Raw genomic sequence first — 23790 nt, 5'->3', positions numbered from 1 at the left:
CTAGTCCAATTTCCAATAAAGTTTGCTTTCCCCTCTGAAACCTCCTGAGCCCAGTCTTTACTATCCACAGTCCTACTGGGATTCTGGTCTCTTGAACTCCACAAGAATTGCCCATTGAGCTCTGCTTACAATATTCTAAATATTTTCCAGCTTTAATCTCTAAACTTTTCCAAATTTCTCTTTTCCACAACCAAGCTTCAAAGGCTTCTGAACTATATGGTCAGGTTAGTCACAGAAGCAACCTCACTTCTTGGTACCAATTTCTGTTTTAGTTGCTTTTTTTCACTGCTGTGACAAAAGATCTGGAAAAGAACAACACAGATGAGGAAAAGTTTCTTTGGGGCTCTTAGTTTCAGAGGTCTCGGTCCATGGAGGACCAACTCCATTGCTCTGGGTCTTAGGTGAGACAGAACATCAAGGGTGAAGGGTGTGGTGGAGGAAAGCAGCTCAGGACATGGCAACAAGGAAGCCCAGAGCACGGAGTGATTCTTTCATGCACTCAAGCATGGGGAACTCGGCTCTAGAGTTCTGCCCTTCTCGTGAGCCAATATTCACCGTGGCAGGCAGCTCCCACATAGCTGGGCAAAGTCACCCATTGTGGCTGCCAACTTCAAGGTGGCACATTACTGTGAAGGTTGCAGTGGAAGAGGCTAAATGTTGGCAGAAATTAAAAAACTGCACATGCTTGCAACTGCCTTGCCGAGCCACACACCTGGGAAAACCCAGCTCTGAGCCGATAGAGCTGCAGTGACTCCGATGAGGTGACCTGGGCCATTGGGAGTGATCCAGATGGAATCCCAGGACCATGTGCTTCAGGCATTGACTTCCTGGAGATGAGAGGTTCCTGGTCTACTGATTACACCTTAGCAGGTGCAAACAGGTAACATTTATAGAGCACTTACCAAGAGCCACACACCTGGCTGGGCATCATACACATGATCTCATTTCAAAGTCAGTGCTATTATTATCTTACCTTATAAATGAAGAAATTGAGATCTAGAGTCTAATGACTTACCCAAGAGACACAGCAGGTAAACGGAAGTCTAAGCCTGTGCTCTTAGCCATAATCTAATGCTACCTTCTTCTAAAAGTCATTTTTAACATGTTATTTTTTTTAATATACCAAACATAGTACCTGGAACTCAGTAGGTGCTAAATAAATGAGTTGAATGAACCAACCAAAACAAATTTTGCAGGCGACAGCTGTAAACTGGAGCATAATTCATCAAACAATGTTAAACAAAAAGGAAAGAAAGTTTTAAGTGAGTATTGTCATTTATCTCCTTTTTATTGAAGTCTATTGGGCTTGGAAACACACACACACAGAGTTAATTGATGGCAGGCTGGAATTGGAAGCAATCTGGCTATTTGGAATTTTTTTAAAAAAATATTTATTTTTTAGTTGTTGTTGGACGTAACACCTTTATTTATTTTTATGTGGTGCTGAGGATCGAACCCAGGACATCACACATGTCAAGCGAGAGCTCTACCACTGAGCCACAACCTCAGCCACTATTTGGGGTCTTTATTTGATTTGCTTTAGTGGTTAACAGTTTTAAAAATATGACCTGCCACTTTATGCTGCAAATTCTCCAAGCCTCAATTTACTCATCAGTAAAATAGGAGTGATCATAGTCCCCCGTCTTTGGACTGTGATGATGATTCAACCAGACGAGGCACCTCATGTGCTCAGTGCATGCACAGCACATGAGAAGTCCCCAATCACGTCAGTGATTGTCACTCTTACTATCACTTTTGGTGCTTGTGAGAATTATTCTTCTGTCACATTCATGCAAAAGAAAAGCCCTCTGAAGGGTATATGGAAAATATAAGTACAGATGAAGCCTTGGTTCTGAACACAAATGAAGATCAAGAGGTTGCAAAGGGTATGTTAACTGCCCAGAGATTAATCCCACATAGATTTGTACAATTTACATTCCTCCTTGACGCACATTGTGAGTTTTTCAAAATATTGTAACTGCTTTTCATTTCCACCTGTGATTATAGATTGCTTAAGTTGCTATCAAACTAAGTTGCAGATGGACACAATACCTTTATTTATTTTTATGTGGTGCTGAGGATCGAACCCAGCGCCTCACACATTCGAGGCAAGTGCTCTACCACAGAGCCACAACCCCAGCCCCTCTAACTACATTTTCAGTGGCAGCTTTATTTGATGATTAGATGGAAGGGGTTTTAAAATGCTGGAGAAAATCCCTTACCATCACAGGGCTCTGGAGTTTGTAGAGGTTTTACACACATCTTCTTTAATCCTCAACTACACTTTCCCCTTCAAGATGAGGCAAATGCTATTAACTACCATCTTTTTTTTTTTTTTTTCAGTGCTGGGGATTGAACCCAGGGCCTCCTGAACCCAGGGCCTTCTCCAGGCGAGGTAAGCTACATGCCCAGCCCGGCTAGCACTGCCACCTGATAGAACACACAATGGAGGCCCAGAGAGCTGCCGTAACCCATCCAAAGCCAGCCACTTAGTGGCAGAAGCTAAGCTTAAACTGTCTCTGGAATCAGTCTCCTGACATGAACTGATTCTCAAATTCTAATTCTACACTTGGCGACTTGGCGCCTCGGTCCATTCTGTGTTGTTGGAACAGAACACCACAGACAGGGAGGGGATAAAGGAAAGAAATCTAATCCTGAATTGCTGAAGGTCGGCAAGTCCAAGGCCAAGGAGTCTACATCTGGCAAGGGCCTTTGTGCTGTGAAGGGCAAGAGGGTCTGAGTGACAAGACAGGGTCCAACTGGCTTCTTTGAGGTCCCCACTCCTTTGATAACCGACCCACACCAACCTGTTGTAAGGCAGAGCCCTCCTGACCTGATGGCCGCTGGTCTCACCTCTGGGCACTGTTGCATGGGGGAATTGAGCTTCCAGCGTGTGGACCTTGGGGGGGCACAGCAAACCACAGCACTCAGGAACGAGGTCAGTGCGGATCCCCGTCCATGAGACAGTGGGGACTAACGGTAAGAAGAAATTTTACCAGGATAAGGTGATTTGGGGGCACTTCCAGCCAAGATGGGGTAACCAGGAACTGATTTGTCCTCCAGTCTTAAGCAACTGAAAATGAACAACAAATCAAGAAATATAAAACTGCTGTTGCAGACCGCGGGCTGCAGGCGGTGAGGGAAGTGGTCCTGAGCCAGGGTGAGCAAGGCCTCCCCAGCCTCTGCTCCTCATCTGGGATCCTTTCTATCCTTCAAAGCCCGGCTCCAGTGCCACCAGATCCATCAGATGTCCCTGACTCCTGCTGGCAGTAATCTCTGCCCCGACATCCTGTGGCAGGTCTTCAATGTGGCACTGGTCATCTCCGGCATGTTGTGCGGTTTGGTGGATGGGAAGGTTCCTCCCCACTCCATTCCCCACGGAGCTGTGAGCAGTTGGCACAGGGGAGCAGTCGGCGCTTGGCAGGACACCCTGGGACCTTCTTACCCACCCCAGGCTGCATCGTCACAGGAAGGAGGGGGACAAAAGGCAAATGGATGGAATTAGACAAGCTTGGGTCAGAGTAGAGGGGACAGCAGGAGGCCGGCCTGCCTCTAGCTCATGTCTAGGAAAAACCAAAATATTGTGTGTGGTCTTTGCTTTTTTCAAAGTTATGAGCATCTTGCAGAATGAGAGAAAGGGCGTCCATCTGTCCCACAGCCCCTCCTCCAGCGAGGCTCCTTTCTCAGCCCAGCTCAGGACTTCACATCTGTGAAGGTCATCTCCAGCCTCCCCCAACCCCACACCTGTCCTGCGTACGGCCACCGTTTGCCATATTTGCATGCAATCATTTTCGTTCTCTTTCCTTTGTTTATTTGCTGGGTGGGGAACCTGAGTGTTCCCTTCTGAGTCGGTGCATCTCCCTCCACCCTTCCCGAGCTTGGTCACCCCCATGTATCCACAAACAGGATGTAGAATTTTGCAGTTTTAAAACTTCATAGAAGTGGCTCCAATTTGTAGGAACCCTTCCATCAACGTTCGGTTTTGCTCAATGCTCAATGTCGCTCCCTATGGACCTGGTCTGTGTATTTAGTGTTTTGTGGCGCTCACTAACCCCGTGAGGACCCTGGAGTCTTTCCATGTGGCCAGCTCTGCTCCCTCCATCCCCCCCTAGAGTCCCGGCTTCGGCTTCCTGAGAGCAGGAAGAAGCAGGATTTGTCTGTAGTCCCCAGGACAGGGTGTACCCTGAAAAATCTGCAAACTTGTTCTAAGAATGAATCAGCACCCTGCAGTAGCCCCCCACACAGACTCCACACAGTTCTAGCCTCTTTCCTCTACAGATGGGGGGTACTTTCGTTATTCCAGTATTTTGCTTCGTTATTCCAGTTCTTTTATAGGGATGTCCTTCTCTGTGACTTCTGTTCGCACATGGGTATTTGGGGTAAAAATGGGAGTTCATAACCCACTTGAATCTAATGTATGAAATATGATATGTCAAGAGCTTTGTAATGTTTTGAACAACCAATAAAAAAAATAGGAAATTAAAAAAAAAAAAGAAATCTCTCTGGACCCCAGTTGGAGTGGTTGGGAAATAGGTTAGATATGTGCAGCTTTGCCTTATTAAATATGACTACCTACTTTCAAAACATTATGCCAATGTAAGTACAAAGTCTGCCCTCAAACCCTTTTAGAAGGTTTTCTATGCATAAAATGTGAGGCGTGGAGATATTTCTCTTTGAACACATTGAGACTTTCTACGTTTTTCTTTTTGACAGCTGTTGGCATTACTTTGCTAAGATCCACCTTATTTTCTAAGACAGTCCTGTTGGTGGACATTAGTTTATGCTCTGAAACATCCTGAGTGAATCACATGCACGTTCATGGCAACATATTATTTTGTTGCTGTATCATAAAAATTACTGATGTGTATTTTTAAAAGAATGCCCAGCAACTCAGGAGGCTGAGGCAGGAGTATCCCAAGTTAAGGGCAGCCGCTGAAATTTAGTGAGAACACAACTCAGTAGTTAAGCACCCCTGGGTTTAGTCCTAGCGCCAAAAAAAGAAAAAAAAAAGATTTATTTTTCTTAGAAAAAATTCCCAAGAATGAGAATTTAGGTCAGTATACTAAAAATTATTTTTGCACCTCTTACTGCCTCAAAGGATTACATATTATCACTTAGAATGCCCCTCTCCCGGAAGCCAGTTTCCTTTGGGCATCTTGTTCATTTATTTTACTGAATTCACTCTGAGTCTCCCCAAGGCAGGGCTGTGTTGATACTCTTCTGTGTCCCTGGAGTCTGGCACATGGTAGATGCACAATAAATATTCATTAAAAGAAAAAATGGCTCTGGAGGAGGACTGGGTGTCAGTCTGGGAAGATGGGGTCGCCTCAGCTGCCCTGGGAGTGGGTTAGAGACCCTGAGAGGGTGGTAACAAGGCTGTGATTCCTGGGGCCACCTGGGGCCTACCTGGGAGCTTGCCTTCCTGTCCATTCCTGGCAGCAGGTAGCCAACTGGTTGGGCTAACTGTGGCCTCTGGGTGGGCAGTGGGGTTACGCCAAGGGTGGGGCCAGGAGCAAGACCCACATGCGGCTGACGATCTGTCACAGCGGCTGATGTGAGCACAGGACCTGGCAGGTCCCAAGCTGGTGCTCACAGTGGTTTGAGGAAGTCAGTCACCTGGGTGACACCCGACCAGTGGTGCAGCTTGGGGAAAGTTAAGGGTCTTGATGTGGCACAGATGGTCCTGGATGCCCAGGTTGGCCCTGTGAAATCACAAGGATCCTTATAAAGAGTGGCAGGAGGGTCACAGTAAGAAAAAGAAGCGGTGACCACAGAACTACAGGTTGAGTGATGTGCTTTGAAAATAGAGGGACCTGGGCTGGGGCTGTGGCTCAACAGTAGAGCGCTTGCCTAGCACGTGGGAGACCCTGGGTTCGATCCTCAGCACCACATAAAAATAAATAAATAAAGGTATTGTGTCCAACTACAACTAATATATATATATATATAAAGAAAATAGAGGGACCAGAGATGGAGGAATGCTGGAAGCTTCTAGAAGCTGGAATAAGAAAATGCCACCCTGAAGCCTCCAGGAAACAGGCAAGCCAACACCTTGATTCAGACTTCTCACCTCCAGGACCAGAAAAGAATAAATCTGTGCTGTTTTAAACCACTGAGTTTGTGGTAGTTTGTCTTAGCAGCTGTAGGAAACTCGTCTTCGAGGCTGTACCTGTGAAGTGGGGATGGCTATTAGCCTGGGCCACCCAGCTGCTTGAAGACTTAATGCACTTCAAGGTTTTTACATGTTTAGAAGCGTGCCTGGCAAACAGTAAGCACTTAATAAGCACTTTGGCAAATCACCTGAACTCCCTGGACCCAGACACACCCAGGATCAGGAAGGGCTTCTGAGAGCGATTTTTCCAGGGTGTTCAGCCTGCTCTGTTCTCCCTTTGCTGCCCTCCACTTAGCAGGTGCCTGGAGCTTTGGGGGAAGGTGAGCCCTGGCAGGTGAAGCTTCAGGCCTCGCCAGGCCATCAGGGAAAGCCGATGGGGGTTCATGGGAGTGAAGAAAGAGTCCCGACAATTGCACTTTCCTACAGTGATTCAGTAGAGCAGAGTGGCCAGGAAAGCAACCAGGGACAGCTCAGGTCAAGGCAAGAAGTCAGGGCAAGGGAAGAATCATCTCTTCTAATCATCTCTTTGCCATGCTCAAAGCTTGCACACACAGGCACACACATAAGAGCCCATGTGTGTACACACACACACACACAACTGATGCTCCCAGTAGTGCCAGGATGTAGGCAGAGCTATGTAACCCATTTTCCAGATGAAAAACTCAAATTTAGAGAGGAAAAGTCTTGCCTAAGATCATGCAATTGGCTAGGCTCTCAGCAAGGGCCAGAGCCCGGCTTCCACTCCCACCTCTGCTGCAGTCCTGGGTACTGGTGACCTAGCAGGTGGGCTCCAATTTCCTCACCCCTGCTGCCCCGTGGGGCTGCCCCCCCACTCCTCCTTCCCCCTCTAATTGGGTGCAGGCACAAACAGGATCACATTCATAACACCACCTACTGCATTTGATTTCAAGAGCAGGGGCCACCTGATGATGAATACTAGGCCAGAAGGAAAGAGGACCACTTCTCACGAATCTCAGGTCATTCTTCTCTTAGTGAAATTCTGGCTGGGTCAGGTCCTCAGCACTCGCTCTTTAAACCTGTTAGTTGAGGACCCACGATGTGCTCATCCTAGCAGGGGCATGCACATGGCAGACCCAGATGGGGCCTCTGAGGCACCTGATGCTTGGTCAGTGGCCTGAACCCAGAACTCGTTGGAGGGCAGACAAGGCATGGTGGAAAGGCAGTGGGTTAGGCAGTGGGCACCTCCTGGATGAGAAGGAGGCTAAGGAGAGTGAGAGCAGCATGACCCTGTCAGCCTGGCAGAATCCCAAGATGCCAGGCCCCAGGCCATTTCCATTGAAGCCATCTTTTGCTGTCAAGTCCACTTGTTTTGATTGAATAGTCAAATCTGTGAATGCTACTTTTCAAAGGGCAGTCTGTGACCACTCGCATGAGAACCACCAGGCTGGGTTTGCCAGAAGCCCCCTGTCCTGGGGCTCAGCCAGCTCCAGCGCCCCCTGTCCTGTTCACTGTCTCTAGGAGCCAGTTGCAGGCTTTGCATTTTCCAGTTTGAGATGAGACCCACAGGTTAGGTGTCGGGAGAGACAGGCCTGGAGTCCGCACAGAGACTAATAGTTCGTTTGGCAGAGGGGAAGGGTAGCTGGGTACTGCTCTGGGTTGGGCTCTCCTGGAGCATCCCGGGAGCACTGAGCAGTGGGCACCTGGACAGCATGGGTGTGTAGGAGCTGCAGGAACCCTGCCTGGAGGGGAGGATTCTGAGTAGAGCGGAGGGGTTACCTTGATACCTGCACTTCCCAGCCTGACTCACGGAAAGAGGGAGTTCACCGTTGAGGGCCCGAGGGGCCAAAGATGAGGAACTTCTAGAAGAGTTTCATTTTATTTTGCAACTCACAGCTCACCCTTGGGCAGCTTGCCTGTGACTCCCGCATAGACCTGTTTGTTACAGGAAGTCCGGTTCCTGAATCTCCAGACTCTGCTCCAGGATCTGAGCCCAGCCTGTGCCCCTCCCCAGGAGGCTCTGCAACCTGACTCAGGAAGCAGAGCAGCCAGGTGTCCCCAGGGTGGTAGAACTCGCAGAAGATGAGGCCCCAGGGCTCTAGGGCACAGGATGTCCAGGCTGGGCCCAGCAGGGTGGGGTGGGGACAGATGCTGTGGTGGAGACCGAGGAAGCCCCTGCTAGGGCCAAATGGCTGTGTCCCCCAGAAGGAGGCAAATAAATGACACTTTCCTCTGGTTTCAGTTGATAGCAAACTTTTTATTGGCCCAAGAAGCTGACAAACACTTTGTCAGTGATTTCATAATAATAACGAAAGCAAAAGCTGTGATATTTCCCCCTTTCTCCTCCTCACCGCCCTAAGAAACAGCAGTTTCAAGCTTCCCCTGCTAAAAGTAGCCGTGGGAAATTAAGAATGAAGGGGTACAGGGTTGAGGGAGCAGATTGTCACTCATTTTTTTTAAGCCCCTGATTTACATCAGGCGAGATATAAGGCTTACATTTTACTTTAAAAAGGCCTGTGAAGACAAAGTGTGCACAATGTTAAGATTTATTCAGGAAGACCTATTGTAAAACACTTTGGGTTACCTGTTCTGGGTCTTTGGAAGGTGGTGGCAGTGTAACACTCCATTGGCAAGCACACTGAGGGCTCCATGGGGCCATGCAATGTGCCCATGTCCACTCAGCTTTGAGAGGGAGATCACCATTTGCTGTGATCTGAATGTACCTCCCGAAGTTCAGGGGCTAGAAACTTAATCCCCAAACTCATGTTAATGGTATTTGAAGGTGGGACCTTGGGGTGGCAACAGGGTGAGGACTGGGTGACTAGGCTCTGCCCTCAGGAATGGAACGATGCATTCATGGATTAGTGGGTTAGTGAGGGAGCGGCTTCTTAAAGGAAGCCAGCTCTCTGGGGCATGCTTGCCCTGAACACAGGAGGGCCCTCCCAGATGCTGCGTGTGCGGGCACATGCTCGTGGGCTTCCCACCTCCAGAACTGGGAGCTGAACAGACTTCCTTATAAATGAGCTGGTCTCAGATATTCAGTGATAGCAACAGAAAATGGATGACCACACCACTCAAACTGGGCCCATGGGAATCCAAAGCCCACACTCATACTCCCAGAGGTCACAGAAATGCTCAGTTTGACTTGAACAACAGTGTTACAGGAGAAAAACAGAAGGCCACCTCACAGATCTCGGTGATTTTGTCTGGCCTTTGAAGACTTTGGCTCTGAAAGTTCATCTTCTGGAAGAGGGAAATGAGTCATGATCAAAGGAAAAGCAGCAGAAAAAGACAACCACCGGAGGGGAGGAAAATTCAAACCACATAGCGACAAAGGACTGGTAGGTAGAAAATATAAATAACTCAAAATAAGGGACAACACAATTTAAAAATGGGCAAATGAAGATGTGTTCAGCATCACAAATCACCAGGAAATGCAAATCAGAACCACCACGAGAGGTCACTTTATCCTTATTAGGATGGCTGTTACAAGAGGAGGAAGAGGAGAAGTGGGGGGAAGAGGAGGGGTGGTGCTGGTGAGGATGTGGAGAAACTGGGACCCACATGCACTGCAGGTGAGGATGGAAAATGGTGCCTCTGCTTTGGGAAACAGTCTGGCAGGTCCTCAGAAGGCTGCATATAGGATGCTCCTATAATCTAGCAATTTCACTCCTAGATGTATATATACACAAGTAATGAAGACCAATGTCCATGCAAAAACAGGTACCCAAAAGTCCATGGCAGCATTATTTATAATAATCAAAAAAGATGAAAATGACTCAAATGTCCCCTCAAATGGATAAAGAAAATGAAGTGTATCATACAGTGGAAGATTACTTGGAAAAAAGAAAACAAGCAATGAAATGAGATGAAACAGGGACAGGTAGTACAAGGGGGGCCCACCTTGAACCCATCGTGATGAATGAAAGAAGCCAGTCAGAGCAGAGTGCTTATTGAATGCTTCCACTTACATGAAATTTCCAAAGAAGATAAATCTATGGATACGGGAAGTAGATTAATGGTTTTCAGGGGTTGGAGGAAAATGAGGAACACCTGTTAAATGGGTATGGGGTTTATTTATGGGGTGAGGAAAATGTTCTAAACTCAATCGTGATGATGGTTGTGTAGCTCTGTGGATATACCAAAATCGATTGGAACGCATATCTTTAATGACTGAATTGCATGGTATATGAATTATATCTCAATAATGCTGTTACAATTTTTTAAAAATGGGTGTAGTTATTTGTGTGGTGTGTGTGAGCTCTAGCAGGGGATCAAGCAAGACAGGGCTTACCCCACTCAGTCCCTAGTCTCACCTCAAATTTTAATAGACAATTTTTCATTGGTGTGTTGTACATAATGGCAGGATTCATATTCATACATGCACATAACATAATTTGGTCAATTTCATTCCCCAACACCTACCCTGTCCCTACCTTCCTCCTCCCCTGGTCCCTTACCTCTACCCTTTTGGTCTTCCTTCTAATTTCCTGAGATCCAACCCCTTTTTACCACTTTTCCTCTCTAGCTTTCACATATGAGAGAAAAATATACGACCCTTGACTTTCTGAGTTTGGCATATTTCACTTAACATAATTCTGTCAAGTTCATTAATTTTCCTGCAAATGATATAATTTTGCTCTTTTTCATGGATGAATAAAACTCCATTGTGTGTACATATCACATTTTCTTTGTTCACTCATCTGTTGATGGGCACCGAGGCTGCTGATTCCATAATTTGGTTATTGTGAATTGAGCTGCTATAAATATAGCTATGCATGACATTGCTATAGCAGGCTCACTTTAATTCTTTTAAATAAATACTGAGGAGTGGTATTGCTGCGTCAGACTTGTTTTAAAAGTGTTTTTAAAGGTATAATCAGTGATCTGCTGAAGTTGAGAAAGGGTTTGTCTTGGTTGGCTTTTCGTTGCTGTGACCAAACCACCTGATAAGAACAACTCAGAGGAGGAAAAGTTTATTTGGGGCTCATAGTTTCAGAAGCCTCAGTCCATGGACGACCAACTCCATTGCACTAGGCCCAAGAGAGGCAGCACATTGTGAAGGAAGGGCCAGTACAGGGAAGTTGTTCCCCTCTTGGCAGCAAAGGAGGAGAGGGAGGGAGAGAGGGGAGGAGAAAGAGAAGAGAGGGGAGCTGCAGGGCAGATGCACCCTTCCAGGGCGCCCCCAGGACCCGCCTCCTCCAGCCAGGCCCCATCTGCTTCCAGTTACTTCCCAGTCTACTCAAACCAGGATGGACTGATCAGGTTACAGCTCTCACCACCCCATCCTTTGCTATCTGAAGATTTCCTCTGTGAACAGGAGCTGTTTGTAATCAGCTACAGTAGAAATATTTACACCCAGGAACTGGCAAATTCTACGAATAAAGGTTTCTTCTAAATTTTAATTTTTTAAGAGCTGCTTAAATATTTACCAGCAGACCATTGAGAATAACAGCACACATATAAAAAAAGCACAAACCAAGAATGACAGGTCAATGAATGGTCAATTGAACAAACCCTTGTGACCAATATTCAGAGAAACAGAATAGTATCTGTACCCTGAAACCCCCTTCCTCCAGGGTCCCCTCCTAGTGGTTACCCAAAGATAACCACATCGATGGCCAATTTGTGTACATTAAGTGGAATTAAAAGGTGAATTCCTTCAAGTCTGGCTTCTTGTGATTAATGTTATTCGTGAGATTCGTCCATGTGGTTAGGCTGTAGTTTGTTTCAGATACAATGTGTGAACATTCCCCATTTATGCATCCATCTCCTGTGTTTCCTATTATAAGTAGCTCTTTTAGGACACAGGTCCATGTCTTTGGGCTGACATATGTACACATTTCTGTGTAGGGATCCTAGGTCCTGGGCATCATCATACTCAGTGATAGTTGACAGATTCCTAGTCAACTGCCTTTGACGTCCCCTCCTTGCTAGCCGGGTCTCTGCATCTCTGTTGCCCACCAGAATGGTCCTCCTAGGCTTTGGGGAGAAAATAAAGCCAAGGCCATGGAACTTGTTGGGAAGGCAAGCCAGGGACTAGTAATCGGAGGTAGAGCTGCCAGGGGAGTCCTGTGAGTTTTTATTTCCTATGAGAGGGTCTCCCTAAGTTGCCCAGGCTCTTGTGTGTGGGCAGATGTGCTGCAAGTGACAGGAGGCACCAGGCCCTCCGTCTGGTTCCCACTAGACCTAGGTGACCAGTGGGTGAATCTGGGAGAATGTTCTCCCATGTCTTAGAGAGGAACATGTAGAACCAACAGGCTCCAAGCACTGTTGCACATTTGAGTTCCAAGCTCCTGAGCTGAGTAATGGTATGAGGAAGCTCAGGGCTGAGAGTGCCCGAGCCACGTGCACTGTCTGCCCAACAATGTGCTATGCATGTCTGTTTGCAACTGGCCAGGGCGGTGTTGAACCAGGTCTGCCAAACTCGAGTTGTTTCCTTTTCATGGCACTTACTATGGTGAGACAGTGACGGTTGGAGTTTCCTAAGTGCTAAGCCCTCAATGAGAGGTTTCCTCACTATTAGATGGTGCGTCTGTAAGGAGGTTCAGGACTCTGGATAATTCTCCCTTTTGGTGACAGAGTAGATTTTCAGGAGCTGAGTGGTGTTCCAGGAGTGACCTGGCTTTCTTGGCGAATGTGTGGGAATCACCTGGGGGGTGTGGTTAAACGCAGACTCCTGGGTCCCTCCCATGATGTAGAATCTCCAGGACAGGACCCAGGACTGTGATGCTTCCCAAATCTGAATGCCGGGTGCTGTTTTCTTGCTGTGTCTTGCTCTCCAGTCTGCCTGGAACTGCACAGTGAAGTTTTCATTCTGCCTGTTCGAGTGTGAAGCCGAATAAGGCTTCTGTCCCGATGATTTAGCAGAAGGTCAAGGTTTTGGCCTCAGCTAGGATTTGCTGTGTGGTAAGATTTTTGCAAAACATCTGTGTTTATCTGAGCTCTAATTGCTGTTTTTGGGAGCTTATGTGTTTCAGCGTCTGCAGTGGGCTGCTGTGCTCACAGATACGCACGCTCCCTCACTGTTTTCTTCCGGCAGTCTACGTGCGCCAGGATAGCCACCTCTGGTTCCCAAGTGTGCAGCAGCAGTCCAAGAAATCCTCCTATGGGGCTCTTCTGGCAAGTGCTGGCACTTCTCTGAATTGGAAACTTCATTTTGTGGTTTGCACTTTCCTGGCAGCCGACCTGCTGGGAGAGGGGAGGAGCAGGCCAGCAAAGGCTCCCAGGCAGGAGCTGCACTGGGCCCTGTGTTAGGGTTCAAATCAGGGTTCCTGAATCATGAGGGAGGTTGGCTTCTGGCAAGTTACAAATCAACCTGAGCATCAGTCTTCTCATCTGTTCATGGGGAGAATACAGCTCCCTCTAATAGCTGTGACCCAGCACTCAACACAGTGTCCAGCCCACAGGCGTTGTTAGCACTGGGCCCTGATCCATGGGAGGTCAGGGTTGGGTGTAGGGACGATCCTGCTCTCCAGCCCAGCACTGATGGAAGACCCTGCAGGTGGCTCTGCCCATCTCCAGCCTACTGTTCTCTTCCTGCCTGCTCCAGCTGTTTCAGGAGGGCCACCTCTCACTGGCCTTGGTGAGAGCTTCCCCAGGTCCTTGGGGACAGGCACCGCCTTCCTCCAGGCCATCCCCTAGCTGAGCCCCACAGTCATCCTCACCTATCCATCCCCTTCTCAGCCTGGAGCTTCTAGAAGAGGACGTGGAGCTCGTCTGTGCAACCACTGGCCTGGCATCATCTGGCCACAAAGGGGATGCGTGTGGGACACATGAGCCTCGGACGCAGAGAAGGAAGGTGACATGATTTAGTTGACTTTGCCTCCATCCCAGGCAGCTGGCTGCAGAGGCCAGGCCCAGTGTGTCTCCTGGCCTGTAACCCCGGGAGCTGGTTTGGGCTCAGCCTCGGCTTACCAGCTAGAGACGCGAGGCCATTAGCTCTGAATACTCTGCATGCTGCAAAATTGGGATTTGCATCTGGGACAGATGGATACACAGGGGGAATGGGCAGCGTAGGAGAAGCTGAACCATCCCAACGAATGTCATCCACACCAGCCCCCCTGCCACACACGCAGACTCTGGGAGTGAGGAAGACTTACACATATGCAAGGGGAGGAGAGCACAGGGTTAGGACAGAGGGGAAAAGCTGGGGCGGGGAGGGAGGGAGAGCAGTTGTCCTCGACGTGGGCTTGCCCGCTGCCCACCACTTCCCGTGTGATACTGAGCAGTTCGCTCCAGCTGCTCCAGGTCAGAAAATTTCATCAGAAAATGTGCCTAACAAGACGACACCTGCTTCACAGCTGAACAGGCGGAGGAGGCCCGGGCCTGTGTTCAGTGGGCACTCAACCCAGTGAGGTGCAGAGGCCAGAACCAGCCTCCAAATTCTGTGATCCCTGGAGAAACGAGATAGCTATTGGGCCACCAGGGGGGCTGCTCTTAAAGGGGTGGTGAATTCTTGGTTTTAAACAGGCCCTGTAGCAGGGTTAAAACCACAGATAACCAAATGGGAAACGACATTTTGTAACCAGATGGAAAACAGGCTGCTGCTCTGCCTGACTTATCCAGGCCAACAGTGTCAGCGTCTCCCAGAAACCGCCTGATGCAAATCCACCGCTTCCCTGCCAAAGCCCCTTCCTCCAGCCACACAGTGTGTGTTGGGTTTCCCACACCAGCTGTGTGGACAGACCTGAGGTTACCAACTTTCAGGAAGGAAGGAGAAGGAACGTGGAGACCAGCGCTTCAGAATCTTTGATGCTGTGGTCACTCCCTGGCTAGAACTTCGTGTAGCAGACATCTTCCATGGTCTACCATGGCTCAGATTTCTGCCATGGTAGCCAGAACCACTTGCATGCACTCCTGACTCAGTGATTTTTGGAGCCACGAATCTCTCCGAGTTTCATTTCCAAGCTTGTGAAGTGAGAGGTCAGGGCCCCTGTAGGGGCTCACTGGGGACTTAGCCAGACGCTGTAGGCAGAGCACCTGGGCCTGAGCTGCTCCACCCCACCTCAGGGCAGCACCAGGAGTGACAGCTGCCGACAGAAGCACTGTGCGGCACGCTGCTGGGCACCTAGAGCTGCGGCTGCATCAGCATGTCACCCCGGGACACAGAGGGGCCCCCTTCTCCTTCCTGTCTTGTTCACAGTGCCGCACACTGTTCACAGGAGGTAAGATGACCAGTATCATTCTTCCCTCCAGAGTAAAGCCGATGAAGTCCCGACCTTCTCCAGTCGGAAGGAGTGGACAACTCACAAAATGGTCTCACTGCAGATGTTTGGGGTCAACTGAGAATGTTTATTTAAAAGCAATTTTAAATATTAAAAAAAGTAGAAATTAACACATACAGTACTGAAAAACGGTCACATTAAATACATGTGAAACGAAAAGTGTACTGATGTTTGATGGTAACATCCAGATGAGGATTCGGAAATTAACTAGTGGCACTATGGGATTCCTATACAACACGTTGAAGTTCTAGGCAATACAAAAATAAATAGCAATTGCTGTTCAACAGTCAAATAGACACACACTACTTGCAGAACATTACTTTCTTCTCTGGGGGAAAAAAGAACTAATTTGCTATTTTTTTTTTGGTAAGGTCCCATTCCTTCAAAATACTATATCATGTACAAAATGGCAGATCATGGCTCTTCACTGAGTTTAAGAACGAGATCAGATTTAAACTCAACAAGATTGCCAACGGTTTTTCTATCTAGTTTTCCTATGTCCCACAGTAAGCTGGATTAGAGAGAACTCAAATTCCTCATGGAAAACAAAACCAAACCAGAGGAGGAGGAGGAAAAAAAAAGGTATGAAAAATGCATCTGTGAGAGTTTCTACAATAGGGGAAACAGAATAGACATCGCCTCCACATAACTCTAGAGACGGAGCTTGTGTGTGTGTATTTAAAATAACTAGTTTATTTTCAGATGAGTTGCAAATAGTCTGGCCACAATGAAGAACGGCTCTTTACTGCAACTTCAAATTGTGAATGAATGAGCTGGGACCCAGGGCAGCCTCAGATGCTGACTTCCTGTCCTGATACCAGTGTGGCTTAAATGCTGAGGCTGCTGGCACGGCCAGTCACACATCAGCACGTGGCCTGGTGCCTCCCTCACATTCTGGGTTAGGTGTGGGAATGCACGTGTGCCCTGATGCTGAGGAAGCAATTGCTTAAAATCAGTTTCCAATAGTAGCTGATGAAATATTTCTCAGGTATGCCATGCAAGGTTTATTCTTCAGGTGGCTACTCAAAGTTTTCATAGTAACCACTTAAGCAGAACTAAATATTTACTGAGCACTGTGACTATGAAAGAGGGTTTTTCCTATGGATTTGGTTGGGAATTGTGCTTCTGTGAAATTAACATTTCTCATTCACGGCTAAGATTATCTGCTTAAAAATATTAAGTCTTCTGTGCTGTTGCCAAAATAGCAGTTTAAGCAAATGGAACATCAGAACGACACGAGCCTTAGAATCAAGGACAGTCCCACTGGTTGTGGAATATGACTGTTGTATTCTTGTCCAAAATTCAGACTGATGCCAAAGATCAAAACACAATGTTCTTAATGGTCTGATAAGCATGGCTGGGATGAAAACAAAATGAGAGAGAGAGAAAGAGCACAAGTGACAGAGAAACAGAGACAGACTCCTTGCAGGGAGAGCTTTTTCACAGTGCAATTCATAGCAGCTTCCAAAACCTGGTTATGAATTGACTTGAAAGGGAACTGTCTAGTGGCTGGCGCTTCAGATGGGAACACTAATGTATGAAGAAGAGCAGAAGAGCTTGGTTTCAGCACCTGGATCCTACTCTGGAAACACTGTGTGAAGGGCTGACTTTTAAATTCTCCATTTTGAATAGTCTTTTAAAAGTAAATTTATCCAAGAACAAAACTAAGAAAATAATTTAAAACCAACACTTTAGATGCTTCAACACAATTGAGGGATGCTGATTCATAATACATTATGTAAATTCATACTCTTTGAGAGAGTTGAATGACTGACTACAAACAGATATAGTTGCAACCTTATAATTTCTGCTTTAATGGCAATCAAGTTTAAAAAATGTACAGTTCAACTTATTCATACTATTTATTCCTTTATAAAAGGCAAGATTTCAGGTATAAGCTTCTAGATGCATGCATAATGTAGAGGCTAATATTTTCTGGCAGTCCTTGGTTCCTGAAAGTTAAACTTCATCAGACATATTTTAAACTTTGTCAAAATAGGCATGAAGGATATGTTATTTTTGCATAATGAGGTAATATCTCAAGGGTGGGCACTCATCATCATAAGACAGTATAAATCCACTTGTCTCAACTTGCATGAGGCTGTGTGCATTGTAAAATGCCACAAAGAGTTTTGGGTCAGTGAACATTTGCTGAAGGAGTAACATATTTAACTGAGCACTTGTCTGTAATAAATACCAAAGTAGGTTTTTGTAGCTGTAAACTGTGTACACAGATAACTACAGGCTGGTCTGTCATGGAGCTAACTAGAAGTTTCACCTGGAGAACAGAACCCACCTCTTTGCTAATGCTGCATTTTCAGTAACAAGGTTGAGAATACTGCACTGTAAGGAGCAGAGTCGACTCTAGGCCCTTCAATGGCTGCTGAACAGAAACCACTCTACTTTCAAAGCCAGCAATTCCTACACTCCTGGTTTTTTGTTGTAGTTGGTTTAATTTTAATTTTAATTTTTGCTTGCTTGTAAAACAGCACAGATAGAGATGTAAGTGCTAGGTGCCAAGGACGGCTTTGGCAAACCAGCAAGGCGCACCGGGCCCCGAGGCTACCCTCATACTGGCAAAGGCAGAAGACCACAGGATATTTACAATACATACTCTGTTCCCCTCCCGAGGTGGCCCTCGAGGAGTTTCCTATTCTGTAACAGCAGCTATACACACACTGTGCACAGGGTGGCATGGAAGCAGAAGTCTGGCATGGAGGATGGAGACAACCATAAGGTTCTGCTTTCTGCTAGTCGGACAGGATGTGAACAAAGGACACTGGAAAGACCCCCTTCCTTTCAGGCTGTCCTTCGATGTGCCCAATCTGCAAAGGAAAAAGATAGTGGTCAGGCTGGAGGCAGCAGGCAGCTGCCCTGGGACAAGTCCAGGGGGTAAGAGCCCAGCCCCAGAACCCAGAGCCCTGGGGTGGACCCAGACACATTTCCCCATCCTTTGTGAACCACAGAAACTATGCAACGAAACAACAGAAGGGCACTTCTGCACCATCTGCCTGCCCCCACGGAGTTCCCAGAGAGGTGGAACAGCCTGCCCAAGGCCTCCCTCCAGCCCAGACTTCACGATCCATGTTCTGAGCAGATGCTTCTGCTTTCCAGTTGGGGAGGAGGTGGGGGTCAAACACACCTTGCTAAGCCTCTCAACTGTATAACAGGGCACCAGAAAAGCCCTTCTCAGGCTTGTGTGATTACTTTAAAAAAGAAAAGACAAACTACATGGGAAAAGCTGCTACGTGCCCATCATTTATCCTCTGGCTACTCTGGGGGAGGATATTGCGGGAGTCTGAGGCTGAGGGCAACCGTACTGACTGCTACACAAGGCCGAGAGCCAGGCTGCCTGCAAAGATCTTCTCATCACCTCTATTAGGTCAGTGTTAATCACATCAAAGAGAACCACATCGGGAGTCCTCGACAGTAGGAAAGACAAGACCACTCACGCTGGCTTTAAATGGCAAATACACCCAGCAGGGTGGTTTGAAGCATGGGACAGGATGAGTCAGGCCAGCTCTCATTTTCTCTGCATGAAGTACCAACTGCACAGAGTGGAAGCCAAGAGCTGTGTCTAGCCTATAACCAGCTCCTTTACCGACCAGGCCCGTGGCGGTGGAGGCCATCGGTACTATTGGTTCCTTATCCTGGATATGCAGTCAATGGTTAAGATGTGGCCTACCTACGCCATGAGCGCTCAGCTGAAACCACGCAGTACGAGGGTTATGTGGGTGGCATGTCACCATGGGGATGCATGATGACATTCACATCTGGCTGTGCATGTGCTGTTGGCCCAGAGAACTTCTCCCAGGAACAATGCTGACCACACTATTGCAGACTCGTCTCTGCTGGAGTCACCCATCCTTAGCAAAGACTATGATGGCTGCTTGATCACACTACAGCAAAGTGAGTTTGGTGACATCCTTGTGAGGGAGGATTAATCAGGTCCCGGTTTTCAGAGGAAATAGGTTTATAGGAGGGACATGCTTCCCCCAAGGCCACAGAGACGGTGACTGACTCCCTCTGGAGACCTCAGAGTTCATCTCCTTGGCCTTGTGCACACTAGCTCTCCAGGCTGCATGCTGGGGGCCGGCCTGCCTCTGCCAACAGAGGCTGGAGGCCCCTGGGCCTGCCCCAGCTCATCCTGTCCCAGGAGAGGACACCTGCCCCCTCAGCCCAGGGTTTCCTGACCTCAGTGCTGACTTCTCTGCTGCGTGGCTCCCTGCGCATGGCAAGGTGTAGGCATCACCCTGGCTTCTTCCCACAACATGCCCACAGCATGCATCTTTCCCAGGTCCCGACAGTCAAGGTTTCTCCAGATCTTGCAAACCTCCCAGGAAAAATCATTGTTCCAGTCCAGCAAAACCACTGCCCACAGGCCCAGGGGAGAAGGAGCCAAGGTGAGTGTGCACACTTGCATGTGCCAGGCTTGTACAGGCCAGGCACACACGTGAGGGGGTGTTCTGAGCAGCCACAGGTTTTGCTGGCCCAACTGTGAACCACAGAACTGAGCCCCTCTTGGGAGGAGGGGACTCAGGCTGCCAAAGAAGGAGGATTTCCATGCTGAAGGTGGGAAACTGTTAAACAGAAAAGTTTGAGGTGACCGTCTGCTGCACCTCGGCCTGGCAGTTGTCCTGGGGAGACACTTTCTGATCAGCCTGAGAAGTGACCAGTGCGACGGTGCCTACAGGTCTCCAAAGAGCTGGGTGGAGAGGACAAGGGTGCCTTCCCTTACACATACCTGAGCGGCAGGTCTTAATGTGAGGGGAATTTTCACAGATATTTTCATTTTATCTTCTAGAATTATGTGATGAAGGTACTGCAAGTCCTCTTTACAAACTGGGAACCCCAGACTGGATTAAGGACTGAGCCCGAGGGCCAAGCACCACAAACAGCTGAGCATGTCCTGCACCTCCGCCTTCTGGCTCCCAGCTGGGGGACAGCGTGCAAGGGGAACAAAGCACAGTCTTCGAGCTCTGGAGCGACTCAGAGACCTGACTGCCCGCATCATCCGCCTGGCCTCGGCAATGTGCCTGACTCTCCTGAGCTTGAGCTCTGCATCTGGACATTTAAAGATGCCGACAACACACAGTGGGTTGTATGTACCACGGGAAATCACATACATTTGTTAATTTCCTTGACCCATTTCTGAAGGAAGGTACCATGCAGAAGGATCAAGTGTAAAAGGCTCATGGGCCATTGTCGCGGCTGACAGGCTCTCTGTGCGTGAGGGATGCTTTATTGACTGCAGGGACCAAATGTACATACCCACCACTCCTGGTCCTCTTCCCCTGTGACAATAATTACTTCTCCCTCGATGAAGGTGAGCTCGTCGTCATTGTCTGCCTGGCAGTCGTAAATGGTCTTCACGCGCCTCACTTTATTCTTCCCCTTCAATATAGAAACTGGGTTTTAGCTGGAAGAACAGGCTGCAGGGGTGAAGAGCATGGTGCTCTTTAGGAGATGGGTGACGTGGGGCAAGCGACTGGACCTCACGGAGCCTTGATTTTCTCAAGGGTGTGTGCATGGGGGGGAGTGTCTGCCAGGCGCCCAGCGTACCACCGTGTGCTCTTGAGGAATGACAGGCCCTTCCTCCATCAGGAGCAGGCTAGTGCCCAGTTAGGGATTGGCCACTGCCAAGTTATTTTCACTAGAAATCACATCATGTGGGCAGGAATCAAAATTCAACTTCCCCAAAACACATGAAGCACCCTGCCCTCCCCCACTGGCAACAGCAGCTTGCAGAAATGACAGCGGAGTCTAAAAATGTTTTTAGGAAACATGATGTAAAGCAAAATGTGCAGCTTCTGCACACTGAATGTGCAGCATCAACAAATTTCGCCGTCCCCTCATGCAAAACAGCAGGTCAGGACACGTCGGCTACCCCCGGCAGGATCAGCCCGGCTGGGTGGATTCTTGCTCGTACACCATTCTAACTTCTGGCCAGTTCTGACTTAGGCTTTCGTTGGCTGGGCTTCCAGTTCTTAGTAAACAGAAAGACGAAAACAGAGACCTTACCTTCTAAAGAAAACTTTTAGGACCCAGCTAATAAAATAATCAGTAATAAAAAGAGCAAGCTGTCTCTCTGAAGTGTTTGGGTCTGGTGACCCCCCCTCTCTGCCTCCTCGCTCCGCCCTGGATGAGCCAGGCCTGAGCTCCCTGCCAGGGCCATGGTGGGGTCTGGGAAGCCTGGCAGAACTATGGTGGCAGCAGACTCTGAAAGCAACTGAGAAGCAACCGAGAAGGCCCATGATGTGCTCATTTATAATGGAAAGGATTAAATGAGACGGCTCGACTGCAAAGCTAACAGCAACAACTGGAACTGCACAAATCAAAAGGCTGGTGAGGCCACTGGCAGTGCTTTGGACTAGGGGTAGCATCCTCCTGAGGACAAGGAAGAGCATCTGTGATGCTCGCCAGGCTGGTCTCAAATCCACGGGAGGATGATTTATTTTTCTTACCTTTCCTTTGGTACTCATGTGAAACTTTTTTTTTTTTTTTGGTAGCACTGGGGGTTGAACCCAGGGACACTGTACCGCTGAGCAACATCCTCAGACCTTTATTCTTTTGAGACAGAATCTCACTAGGCTGCCCAGGCTGGCCTCAAACATGTGATCCTCCTTCCTCAGCCTCCTGAGTTGCTGGGGTTACAGTATGAACCATGGATACACTTTTACTCTAACACGTTTTACAATAAAATGAGCGGATGGGGCTATCTGCACAGAGGGAGGACTCTGGGTTTCCACAGTAACTGTGCCCCTCGACCTGAGGTGCAGGGCCGTGGGGTGCAGCCGTGCGCAGGGCAGAGTACTGCACATCTCCCTGGAGCATCACCTTCCCACAGAGATGGTGGAGAAAGTCATGTTGTGGTAAAATAAAGATGATGCACTACAGAGGAGGAATGTTGCTCTGACAGAATGGCAGAAGGCTGAGACTTCCTCAAAGCCCGCCTGTGGAAGGGTGGTGGACTTCCCCTCTAGGAAGGCGTGAGCAGCACTGGCTGAGGAGCTACTCAGGACCCTGAGAGGGAAACTGCTCTCCCGTGATCCTGGGGAAAAGCAGCAGTGCCGCCCTCAGGTTCTCCGGAGAGCAGCAGCATTTGGGCTGTGTGGCCAGAGGGCTCCCAAGGCTCACCCGCTGACCCACCTGTGAGCTGGGTGTCCATGGGCCCCCTTTTGTATGTGAGGAAACAGTCTCAGGGTGAAGAACTTGCCACCGCCCTGCAGTTTCCCCAGGTCCTGTGGCAGGTGAGGCAGGTCGCACAGCCTGCCTCTGACCACCAGGCTGCCTCCGCCCCAGCACCTGCCCCAGAGCCAGGCAGAGGTGTGGTGGGCAGCCTGCTGCATGGGGCAAAGCCGTCCCAACACCCTCCAGGGGCAGTGGGGTGAGTGGCCTGAGCACAGGGGGCACCCACCGTGTTGATTTTTCTGGGCAGTGGTACAGGCGTCTCGGGCAGAGTGGGCGTGAGGTCACTGGAGTCCTCAGATGCCTGCTTCGGGACAGCGTCTCTGGACTGCATGTTTGGGGAGAGATCCCCTGGGTGTGACTTCTGTGTGACCTCGGAGGGCTGCTGAGACTTGGGCGAGACGTCACTAGTCTGAGACTTTGCCAGCAGGTCGCCCAGCTGGGGTTTGGGGGGCAGGTCCTTCATGTGCGGTTTGGGAGGTAAGTCTGAGAGCTGCGGCTTGGGTGGCAGGTCGCCCAGCTGTGGCTTGGGGGGCAGTTCTCCAGGCTTAGGTGGCAAATCTCCGATTTGGGGCTTGGGGGCCAGTTCTGTGGGCTTTGGGGGCAGGTCTCCAGGTGGTGGCTTTTGTGGCAATTCTGCCAACTGTGAAGATTTCTGAAAAATCTCAGGCGGGATGTTGGCTTTGTCTAGGGAGAGATGATGGCTCGTTTCTGTTTTCCTTAGTGCCACTGTGGGGAACAATCAGAGAGAGCAAGGTCACCAAACAGAACCGAGGGGGCAGGCATCGCGTCATCAGCAGGAGGCACAAGCACCTCAGTGGAGCCATCTCCAGTGAGCACTCGCGGGGACCAAGCCGGGGCCAGGCCCAAGCCTGGGCTGCGGTTCTTGGCCAGGTGCGAGGAAGAAGCTGGAAAGCCATCATGCAAGGACAACAGGGCCACCTTAATTCAGAATTTTAAAGCCCCCTTAAGAGGATACTATTCCCAGAAAATTGGAAAGCACAGTTGAAAACTGCCCCATAAGCCTACCTCTACAGGCAGCCATTTTAATATATGTCCTTCTGATTTTTCTGTATATTTTCTACACACGAGACTTTTACTGTTTGAGCAAGAGTACCTGCCGTGCTATTAAAATCCTTTACGGGTAGCACAGATATAAATTTGAAGGGGAATTCTATCAATTCTATGGCTGTTATAATTTACTTCCTATTTTTTTATATGATTCACACAGTAGGTAAGAAGAGAAAGGTCCCTCGGCCCACCCGACCTCCTCCTGCGCTGCGCACAGGTACACTGAGGACGTCA

The 23790-nt window shown here is 48.7% G+C and overlaps 1 protein-coding gene across 5 annotated transcripts in view; it reads right to left on the bottom strand.

The window, feature by feature from the left end:
• Positions 1 to 15343: 15343 nt before the first annotated feature.
• The window catches only part of Asap1 (ArfGAP with SH3 domain, ankyrin repeat and PH domain 1), a 332543-nt gene continuing 324096 nt past the window's right edge, over positions 15344 to 23790 (bottom strand). For all 5 annotated transcript variants that reach the window (XM_027950264.2, XM_027950249.2, XM_027950256.2 and 2 more), the window contains 3 exons: positions 22715 to 23214; positions 20569 to 20691; positions 15344 to 18122 (listed from right to left, as the gene is read on the bottom strand). In XM_027950264.2, coding sequence (XP_027806065.2) covers positions 18048 to 18122; positions 20569 to 20691; positions 22715 to 23214 — 698 coding nt within the window. In that variant the 3' untranslated portion in view covers positions 15344 to 18047. The remainder of the gene's footprint in view (positions 18123 to 20568; positions 20692 to 22714; positions 23215 to 23790) is intronic.

This window comes from Marmota flaviventris, chromosome 15, assembly GCF_047511675.1.
Source record: "Marmota flaviventris isolate mMarFla1 chromosome 15, mMarFla1.hap1, whole genome shotgun sequence".
Taxonomy (NCBI): Eukaryota; Metazoa; Chordata; class Mammalia; order Rodentia; family Sciuridae; genus Marmota; species Marmota flaviventris.
Note: the sequence above shows the minus strand (reverse complement) of the source record. Positions and strands in the feature narration are given on the sequence as shown.